The sequence below is a fragment of the Micromonas pusilla genome (genome assembly GCF_000151265.4).
Source record: "Micromonas pusilla CCMP1545 genomic scaffold MICPUCscaffold_2, whole genome shotgun sequence".
Lineage (NCBI taxonomy): Eukaryota > Viridiplantae > Chlorophyta > Mamiellophyceae > Mamiellales > Mamiellaceae > Micromonas > Micromonas pusilla.
The window spans coordinates 1738786-1749964 of record NW_003315883.1 but is presented as its reverse complement, the minus strand read 5'-3'; the positions used below and the strand labels follow the sequence as shown (position 1 = coordinate 1749964).

The 11179-nt window shown below is 45.6% G+C and overlaps 2 protein-coding genes across 2 annotated transcripts; one reads left to right on the top strand and one right to left on the bottom strand.

Annotated features, from left to right (window-relative positions):
• Positions 1–1756: 1756 nt before the first annotated feature.
• Positions 1757–4650, top strand: MICPUCDRAFT_55656 (PPR ZF methyltransferase domain-containing protein). Its single transcript, XM_003056486.1, has one exon. The coding sequence runs from the start codon at positions 1888–1890 to the stop codon at positions 4405–4407; it is 2520 nt and encodes an 839-aa protein (XP_003056532.1). The 5' UTR covers positions 1757–1887; the 3' UTR covers positions 4408–4650.
• Positions 4594–8387, bottom strand: MICPUCDRAFT_70807 (glycosyltransferase family 20 protein; the record flags this gene model as incomplete). The annotated part of the gene is made up of 3 exons (XM_003056095.1): positions 4594–6226; positions 6342–7508; positions 7659–8387. The coding sequence occupies 3 exons, from the start codon at positions 8385–8387 to the stop codon at positions 4679–4681; spliced, it is 3444 nt and encodes a 1147-aa protein (XP_003056141.1). The 3' UTR covers positions 4594–4678.
• Between the last annotated feature and the right edge of the window lie 2792 nt (positions 8388–11179).

The following is an 11179-nucleotide window of genomic DNA, read 5'->3' as shown; positions in this document are numbered from 1 at the left end:
TTGCCCCCCCCCCCGCGGACCCGGGCCGGTTACCCCGTTATGTGGTTACCCCGTTACCCCGGGGGCCGGGGGAGGGGGTTTTCCCCCCCCCCCGACCAGGGCCCGCTACCCAATTATGTCACTATGTCACTACCCCGGGGGCCGGGGGAGAGGCTGCCCCCCCCCCCCGACCCCGGCCCGCTACCCCACTATGTCACTATGTCACTATGTCACTTGACCAGGTTTCAAAAGTTCTACCTTTGAAAGTACATTTAGCCTCTGAGGTTCGAATTTTCATCGTATAAACAAGTGATTTGATAGCAATATCGCGACGCCGAGCTCTAGAGCGAACGCGTAACCCTAAACCTAACTAGGGTTCGAGGACCCTAGCCGCGAGGGGGCGAAACGGGGCCGCTCGGGGGGTGGGGCGTCTTGTCCGAAGGGTTCGCCCGTGTTTTTTTTCGCCGGCCTCCAACTTTTTCTGTCAGATCTCACCTCGTCGACTTCGACGGCGTCCCAAGGTAGAGGGAGGCACTTTCGCGCCGGACAATGACTGGTAAAGTTGCTGGAAATGACCACGAGAAGCGATTTAGGTTGTTTAGTTGAGATGATTGCACTAAAGAATTCGATGAACTCGGCGCTAACGCTCATTCTCCGAGATCTCGCGCGATCCTTTTTTTTCGCCGACTCAGCGGTAGCGGAGGCCACTACCTGAGAGGAAGAAAATCAGATAGCGGGTAGCGAGCCCCTTCGCTACATCGCTACTCGAAAATGTCGTGTGGGTAATTAGTCTTCAAATATTTTGATTTTTTTGGGTAGACTACCCATCCCCCTGTGACGATATGTAGGGCTATGCTATTTCCGGAAGTACGAACGTAGATAGCTAGATACATAATAATGATGTACTCATGTAGTGTAGATACTGTGCGTGTAGAGTCGTGAGTGCGAACGCCATTTAGGGGTTTTTCCGGACCTACGTACGAAAATTTCAGCCTACAAATGCGTTTGGAGTTTCGTTTGCAAAAACGCGCCACGGAACTGACGATGAACTCTACAGATGTAAACCACTTTTAAACCAGTACACGAACTTCCGTACTTTTCAGACAAAATACCCTGCCGCGCCGTGCCCCCTTCTCCCAACTACCGACGCGCAGCGGAGGCGCTAATTCTTAAACTACTTAAGCGTCTCGCCGCAGGTCGTACAAGAGCGTCGCTTCTCTCCTATTCTTCAATTTATTTGGTAAAAAATACTTCCGGTATGTACGTACTGTACAACGTGTACGTGTACCTTCGAAAGTACGAAAATAATACTTTCGTACTTTCGTACTTTCGTAAAAGTACTTTCGTACGAAAGTAGTTGTACTTTTACGAAAGTAGTCTATTTTCGTACGAAAGTACCTTCGAAAGTACTTTCGTACTTTCGAAAGTACGTACCTTCGTACATACGTACTTTGCGTAGTTATCTAGCTAGAAAGATAGCTACTAGCTACCTTCGTACCTTCTAAGGTAGATAGCGATAGGTACCTTCATTATTCGTACGAAAGTACGAAAGTACTTTCGTACCTTCGTTCGTAGCTAGTTGTAGCGTAGATAGATATCTTCGTACCTTCGTACGAAGGTACTTTCGTACGAAAGTACATCGGTTGTAGTTACGGAAGTACTTTCGTACCTTCGAAGGTATAATACGCGTACTTCCGGAAATAGATACGTACGGAAGTACTTTCGTACTTTCGAAAGTATTTCTGGAAATAACTCGGTCCTTCACAACACTTGAGCACGTATTAGTCTACGACTGATTGCTTGGTACCTTTGAAGGTTGCAATCAGCATACTGACACGCCTTAAACATGAGGGAAAGGCACCTTTAAGGAAGGCGTGCACGAGTCTTCCAGGGCAAACCTGTACAAAAATGCCCAAGGGGAAAGTGCGCCCTTGGGTAAACGCCACCTCAAGCCCCGGAGGAAGAGTAGCCCGAACGTCGCACGATGTCGATAAGCAGCAGCATACACTATTCGATAAAAAGAAACGGGCTCAGAAAGTCAGGGAACGCTCTGGCCGTGAGCAAGCTTTCAGGGAAAGAAATTCCGAACGTGTTGCAGAGGGTAAACGCAGGAAAGTTTCAGGGGAGTATGCGCGTTTCACAGAGTCCTTGAAAGCAGTTTGCGTTGATGTTGATGAGTTGACGTGTCTCTGCTATGATGGCGAACGATCTGAAAGGAACGCAGCACTCGATGCCCTGAGTGCCAACGCCCAGCTTGGTCCCTTCAACAGTTCAGGTGGCACATGCATGGTTGAAAGGCAAGTGGACACAGTGAATATCCCAGATGTCAAACCATGGTTTCGCTCCAAAGAATTAACCCTTCCTGCTCACGAGCGGGAAAGACGCCGTGCGCGAGCTGAATTCTTGACTCGGCAGATAGCTACTGCCTCTCAGCAAAAGCAGCTTAGTCGTGCCGTTTCTGCATACCGTCAGCTTGTCACACACGAACGACTTTTGCCAACGTCTTACACATATGCGGCACTTATAAATGCGTATGTAAACTCAGGCCACATGTCAGGAGCAATCGAGGTACTCAAACGCATGCAAGCTGTGCCGGGAATGATACCAAACGTAGTCATATACACCACCATGCTCAAAGGCCACATGCTCTCTGGAAACGTCGATGCTGCAGAGGCTCTTGTTAATGAGCTGTGTGCAACGCGAAAAATATCACCACTGGATATCAGGGGCATCAACACTTTCTTGAGAACATGTCAACGTGTTGGAGACACACCCCGAGCATTAAACATGTACCACAGGTTGTGCGTTCAATCTCCCGAAGTTGACAGTGGACGCGTGACACCGAACTGCTCTACATACAAAATTATCGTGCAGCTTCTTGCTCAGAATTTGCAAGTGGAGGAAATTTTTCGCGTTATTACTCAAGCAAAAATAGACGCAGAACGTGTTATCAATGGCGAGCCTGGAGGTGGAGCGGTGACAGCTCAAAGCTGCAAGTTTTGGTCTGCAGGTTGCTGTGATCGCGGCGCCAGATGTTTGTATTACCATAGTCCTAACTTTACTCAGCGTGCAGAGGTTGAGTGGGTAGATGCCCTTGCTTTTATGCACGTCCAACTTGCGCGTGCCGCAGCTCTTCTCGGGATGTATAGACTAGTCAAAGAATCGATTGAATTTGCCACCGTTGCGCTAGAGAAAGTTGAAAATCTGCTGGTCGGAAAATCATGTCGTGAGTGGGGGGAATCCCTGGCTGTCGTCGATGTTGACCCTGCAGAAGACTCTTCGGTGATGTTTAAGCGCACCACGCGACAAGAACTTCTTCTCGAGATACAGCGAATGAATGCTTTCTGTGGTCGGGTGTTAGCAGGTTTACAGAACGAGCCAAGTCTTGTGAAGCACCTGTGCCGAACACTGATTTTTAGACACCACACTGTCGAAAATGCAGAAATTCCAGGGAAGACGGTTGCTGCGCATTCGTGCATATTAAAAGGTGAAACAAATAGGAAACCTCAGGACACACCACCAGGTATGGCCACTTTTCTCAGAAATATGCTCTTTGAGAGCCTACGTGTTGGATTTGGATTGGAGATCCAATGCAAGAGAAATCAAATTGACAATTTGGATACAGCAAAAAAGTATCTTTGCAGATGTATTACCGACGACTGTAAAATTGACTTCGGTGCTCTGTTCTCTTCAGACGAAAGTTTTGATCTGCGTTTTTCTGCCACAAAACAATTCGAGAGACATGTGCAAAGTAAATACGAAATCAGGAATAATCGGGAAGCCCGCCAGGTGAAAATGGAAATCTGTGCTGGAAATGGCGACTGGGTAGTTGCACAAGCGAAGGAAGATCCTGGGTCAGACTGGATCGCGTTAGAGCTGCGCCACGAACGCATACATTCAATCTTCTCACGTGCATTCTGTGAGGGCATTACAAACCTTTGTGCATTGGGAGGCGATGCAACGCAAGTATTGCAAAATAATATTCGACCTGGGTCAATTTCGTACATATTCATTAACTTTCCTGAGCCCCCACACCACTCTGGGAGTAGGACTGCTGACAACCGTTTCCACCTCTTAACATCCTCGTTTTTTGAATGTATCCACACTGTGCTTATTGATGACGGAGTGCTCACTCTCTTCAGTGATAATCACAAATACATGCGGTCGTTAGCGAACACGATATCGTCGCTGCTGCACGAGAAAGATGAAAAGGCAGATGAACCAATGTTCCTTGCAGAAATTGCTCAAGGCACTGCTGTTGATGGGAAAGGTTCGACGACTTTTGAAAATGTTGCGGGTATGAGGCTATATCAGGGACTTCCAGGCATAGGCTCGGGTCATATTGTGCACGAGCAGAGTTATTTTGATCGTTTCTGGAAACAAGGATCGCACGCCGATAGGTACTTCATGATCGTCTCAAAGAATTGAGTCTTGATAGCAGTGAAATACCAGAAATATTTATTGCAGTACAAGGCTGCGCGAGGAGGGGGCGTGTAGTGGCTCCTCGCAGTGGCTTGAGCGACGAAAGCTGTGTCCAGGAGAAGGATCTGGGTGCAAGTCGTACTTTTGTGAGAGTATACAATAGTTCAAATGTGATATATAATATGTATCATATTTAATCAGTGTACCGTGCTCAAGTAGATTTCATGATATCTAAATCTAATTGAAAACAGAAATTCGCTCACTTTGTACATAGCCTCTATGACTGAAGAGAAACTTTGCAAGCTTCCGCTGAAATTGAGGCGGAAAGGTCATTTGGCAGGGCAATCTTCACTTGAGCGTCCCCTTTATTGCCGCACTCTAATGAAGAATTGTCGCTAAAATTACTCACTGATTGGTTTCGCCCATATCTGTGTGCCGTGACATCAACAACAGAGCCTTGCCGTGACAGGTTTGTCGACATATTCACCATGCTGCCATATCGAGCAAGTTCCGCAAGTGACCTACTAGAGCCCAAACTAGATTCAGCATCAAACTGCAACAGCTCTATGCGTCCTTTCCCATCATCAAGACTGTTTGTTAATGTAGCGAGAAGTTCAGCAATATCATCAGAATCATTCACATAGTAAGCAGCACCAGAACGTTTCCGTCCAACAGTGCAGGTGACTGTAAAGCCAAATGTTGTTAAAATAGGTGGCTTGCCCTCATCAGTACTTTTTGAGTCCGCGTCTTCCACACCATCGCCAGCACTCGACAACGATTTTCCAATGAATTTCTCTTCACCATTCGCCGCGTTATTTACTTTGGAAGTACTGTCTCCTGAGGTCTCATTTTCAAAGAAGTTGACATTCCCGACATTCCCTTTCCCCTTCGCCTTCCAAACTGTCCCGACAGTCCCAGCAGTTGAAACAGGATATGACTCTCTTAATCCAGATGCGCAGCGATCAACATATTCAAATATGTCCTCATCGCGACCAAGAAAGTGTCCACAGCAAATCACAAAATCAACTAGTCGATGTTCTAAACCACTGTCAACATGGTTTGACTGTTCAACACGTGGATCTAATTCAATGTCATATCTGTTACTACTCAACTTGCTAGTCTGCGACACTTTCTCTGCTGCACCAAGAATGCAGGCGGAATCAGTCACATCAGTATCGCCTTCAACTTGCGGAACGGAAGACGAGGAACCGCACTCCCCCATCATAGAAACTATTCGCTCAACCGCAGCTCCTTTACTTACACCTATGGGTCGGACCTCCACCGATTTGGCGCCTTGGATGACATCCACTGCTGCGTTGGATATTGGTCCAGTCCATAAGTGTTGCAGCAGATCTTTTGCCTGCTGTCTTCCAAAATCTGGATCGGCGTATTTATAGCTCCAAACAAGCGAGGTTTCACGGGTTTCTACATAGCTCCTGGGAGTCCGCTCACAGAAGTAATCAAAGACAAGCTGCACGCTCTCCAGCCAATCAAGATTGGAAGTCTCAACCATCGTTATCCATTTTCCCCCACCATTGAAACCAAGCTGGCCATGTTTACCTTCAAGAGGCGATCGTATGAAGCAGCCATTTTCAGCTGCTATCCAGAGCTTAGGGAGATGAGCAAAAGCCTGGCTCAAACGATTTCGTTCAGAACCACTGAAAATACAGACGGTGGTAAAAGGGTCATCACACAATCGCTGCAAACACTCTTGTGAAACTGGGTGGATGCGAACACTGCTTTTAATAGGCTTCATAGGCAGAACCCCCGATCGAACCTGTTTCTTTGAGCTATCATTTTGCATAGTCAGTGTAGCATTGAATCCCAAGTATCAGGGTCAAGAAATCATAAAAGGTGTTTTGGGCTTTTGTCGTCCAAAAGTTGCAAGTGAAGGAATGAGAGAGATCGTATATATATAGGTGAACAAAGGAGAACCACGCCAGAATTATGAGACGATGACGGGCTGCAGTAAATGGATCGATGACATTCAGAGGGTCAAGCTGTGGTGGGATGCGTTTACATCTTAACTCAGCTTCAACGTGCGTGTCATTTAATTCTGAAACAAACGTATCAGCCCATGCCTGTGCAGTGTGAATAGTGACATGGGTGAAGTTCTGCCTCTGACGTTCACGTCGCTCAGTTTCTGGCATGGTTAGGGCATCTTCGATTGCAGCGGCCATGTCGTTTACGTTCCAGGGATTTACAAGCAAGGCACCTGCTCCGAGACTCTGTGCAGCGCCAGCAAACTCAGATAATACTAGCACTCCCGCATTTTTACTCTGACATGAAACAAATTCATAGCTGACAAGATTCATACCATCACGAAGAGAAGTGACCAAACAAACATCAGTGACTGCATACAGCGCGCATAGCTCAGTAAATGCCAGCGAACAGTCGAGGTGTTGAATGGGTACAGATCCAAGCGTGCCAAATCGTCCATTGATTCGACCAACAATTTCGTGGACTTGCGATGTAAGTCGTTGGTATTCAGGAACATCAGTCCTTGTTGGCACAGCTATTTGGACCAACAACACTCGGTCTCGCCACTCTGGGTGTTCAGATAAAAACTTTTCAAAACCCAAAAGCTTTTGTGGTATGCCTTTTATCATGTCTAGTCGATCAACGCCAAGCATTACCTTTCGGCCCTGGAATCGCTGCCGCAGCTCATGGATATGTGCTTGCACACGATCTGTTGCGAGTGCCTGCGTGAAACGCCCTGGATCGATGCCTATTGGAAATGCTAAGACGCGCGTAAAGTTTCCGTTGTCTTCCACGCCATCAGGCGTACCCTCGAATCCGAGGATTCGCGAACACGCAGAAACAAAGTGACGCGCATAATCATACGTGTGAAACCCAACGAGGTCAGCGGACAAAACTGACAGCAGCAATTCTTCGCGGACAGGCAGCGTCCGATAAATCTCGCTAGAAGGAAACGGCGTATGCAAAAACCACCCAACTTTCATATTTGAATATCCCTCTTTCAATTTTGATGGCAAAAGCATAAGGTGATAATCATGGCACCAGACTACATCGCCATGCTGATATGCATTCAAGATGACTCGAGCAAAAACTTCATTAGCCTCCTGGTATGCCGACCACTGCAAACCCTGATGAGAGGGACAAATTTACAGAAAGGAGCAGATTAGTAATAAATTACAGCAATATTCATTGACAGCCGACTTAAAAAATCAATACTCACGCAAAATTAATAATTTTGGAAACAGGCAGGAAGAAGTATAATATCTGCACAGACTTACCATGTTTTTAGTTTCGCTGAGCTTTGATTCAAACGAGAGAGGTACGTAATGAAACAGAGGCCAAAGAATGTTGTTGCAATATCCGTTGTAGTACAGGTCAACCTCGCATCGTGAAAGATAAATAGGAAGACAACCACGTCTAAGAAGAAGCTGTGTCAAAGCGTCTCGATCAGGCCCTTCTTCAACAAAAACGCCTGGCCAACCCACCCAAAGCATCTCGTAGTTATTACCAACACCGGAAAGTGCGCTAACGAGACCTCCAGCAGATTGATTCAGACCCCAACTCCCGTCGGATTTTCGTTGGGCAGAAATAGGAAGTCGATTAGCTGCAATAATCAGACGTTGAAGCGTGCGTGGTAGTTCTCTCGTGCACTTATCAACTAGTCGGGATTCGTCAACAATATTTTCAACGGGCGTTAGATACGTGACACTCTTAATCCGCTGCAGTGACCTTTGTCGCTCCTGAAGCAACCGTTCAACTCGAGTTGATGTATCTCGTGCAGCACTACTTCCTTCGATAGCAGCTTCGACTGCTGCTGCAGCCGCATTTGTGCTGAGGTCACCGAGAGCTTCGGAGCTCCCCAAAGTCGAAAGAGACTCTAACTGACGGCGTAGTTCTTTCAGAGGCCCGCTCTCTGCGCCTAAGTTTGAGACTGAATGGTCCAGAGAGTTTGTGCGGTTGACGACATACTGGCCGGACAGTGGATTTGCCTCTGCATTACTGGCCATCAATTATCCGTCCTTTCCACCCGAACAACACTGGCCGCTGAGAACGAAATCAGAGCAGAGGGACGTGAAGTTTTTTCAACCGTTCGGTAGCTTTCCGAAAAAATCTCGTTGTATATGACTCGAACGATGAACTCGTCGGCACGGTAGGACGGTGCTATCTGTTGATTGTTGTCGTATGGAAACATTGCAAATAATACTTCCGGAAATACAACTAATAACGTACACGTACACGTACGTATACTGTACGTGTACGTGTGCGAAAGTATTCTATCTTCGTATGATACGAAAGTATTTTCGTATTTATTTATTATTTACCTTCGTATGAAGGTAAATAATGAACGTTGTTATTACGGAAGTACTTTATTATTTCGTACGAAAGTACAACTACAGTAGGGCTATACTGTACAACTTTTATGATACTTCGTTCGTTTCGTACCGGAAGGGCCAGGCTACAGTACGTGTACAGTACGTGTAGCGAAGTGTACAGTACGTGTAGCTAAAAAATTAAAAGTTGTTTATGATAGTTATTAATCATTTACAGTACACGTACACGTACTGTATCGTAGTTGTGTAGCCCACATTGTGTATGATATGTACAGTTGTACACTATTGTACTTTCGTACGAAAGTACGTGCACAGTATTTACCGAAGGGATCTTCGTACGAAGGTACCTTCGTACAACATATGTATGACAGAATAGTGTAGATATTCATATCCGACAGCTCCGTCCGCAGCGTTTATAAATGATGTACGTGTACAGTTGTACACGTGTACATGAACGTAAATAATAAAATCTACACACGTGTAGTAGATTGCTAGCTACCTTCGTACTTCCGGAAGTAGGAAGTACGAAAGTACTTTCGAAGGTACACGACTACACGTGTAGCTTGTTTATCTAGCAAGCTAGCTAGCTAGCTACGAAGGTAGATAGAATAGCTACCTTCAAAGGTAGCTATCTATCTAGAGCTAGATAGTCTATCATAGACTATCTTCGTATCGTTGTACAGTAGCCTGCTGTATGATGCATGTACGTGACTTGTACGTGCACTTGTACACGTACGTGTACAATATTCTCTACCTTCGAAGGTACGGAAGTACCTTCGAAGGTACCTTCGAAGGTAACTTTGAATGTAGCTAGCTACTTGACAAAATGGTCTAGAGTCTACAACTAGCTAGGGCCTACGCTGTACAACGTTGAACCTCGAAGGTACGAAGGTATGATATGATTTATAAAACGCAACTTTATCTAGCTAGCTAGCCAGATATGATATGAGTGAGTGTTTTATCCTAAATAAAGTACGAAAGTACTTTCGTACTTTCGTACGAAAGTACTTTTATAGATAAGTTTATTATTTCCATATTTATAATTATGCCCTATCATACTGTAGGGCCTACAGTAGACTAGCTACGTAGCTAGAGAACGTTTATCTTCGATGGAACTTCCGGAAGCACTTCCGGAAGTACGGAAGTCCTAATAAAGTCGTAACATAAACTACATAGTCTCTATAACTCTCTATACAGTAATAGCTACACTACACATACTATAAATATTCTTCGACGAAGGTACAGTACGTATACTTTCGTATTTTTTTATCTTCGTAGATAAAATAATCAACTTACTGTACACGTACACGTGTACACGTACTTTAAACTTGCATGGCTACATACAGTAAAGTGCTACGAAAGTGCTACGGAAGAACCTTCGTACATGCATTCACGGAGAATTACCCCGTACTACTTCTGTTATGATCTCGTATCATACGCACTACATGTACTACCTTATCAGCTTTATTGATTAGGCACAGCACTGGCGTTGTAGTGGTGATTAAGCTCGCCCTCCACCACAACTTGTGTCCTCTAACGTTTGTAGGATTGATCCCTCCCGATTGGATACAGGTTCCTGTTACTCTCACTCAAACCGTTCCGAAACTGTCTTGTCAGTTTCGTCACTTCGTTACCTCCTGCTTCGTAGCACACGGGATTCGTCATTCCCGCACGCTTATTCGGATTCAGGCTTCCTCAGACCTATCCCAGACTCCACTCGTACATTTCGGCACATTTGCGTCATCTGTGCTCGTGTATCTTGAACTAGACACGACGACCCTTGTCACCTCACGATCGATCATCGCGAGGCAGACTCAGTGTCTAGGTTCCTGATTTAGGGTCCGTACGTAGTAGTACTACGTGTACTCCGTAGTCCGTACTATTACAAACTCAGACCGCACACGTACTGTACACGTGTACATGTAGCCCTACAGTACGAGTAAAACAATTTCCAAATTTTATTCGTATGGAAGTGAAAGTACTTCCGTAGAATACAACGTTGTAGACCAGGTGCCCTAAGTCACCAAATTATTTGCCAAATTAATTTGCGATTTGTTATATTCGACGTGAGGGGGCGCGTCTGACGAACGCTCATACGAATTTGGAATAAAAAAATCGCAAGTTAATTTGGCGTTAATTTGGCCGATACGCGGCTGACTGGGCGTCATACGATTTTCACTTAGGGCACCTCGTCTGTACCATTGTAGTACGAAAGTACTTTGAAAGTACTTTCGTACGAAAGTACCTTCGAAGATATGTAGCAATGTAGTATGTACACGTAGCTATGTACCTTCAATAGCCACCGTCGTAATATTACAGAAGTACTCCCGGAAGTACGCACATGCCGCGCGTTAATAAGTTGACTTATTGCTATTGTATACCTGCGTAGATACTTCGGGAAGTACTTCCGTAACAACTCATTACCTTCGAAGATACAAGATACAACTACTTTCGTACGACGTTGTACT

Excerpts from the sequence above, each read along its gene's own strand:
- MICPUCDRAFT_55656 (XM_003056486.1), top strand. The coding sequence starts at position 1,888 with ATGCCCAAGGGGAAAGTGCGCCCTTGGGTAAACGCCACCTCAAGCCCC.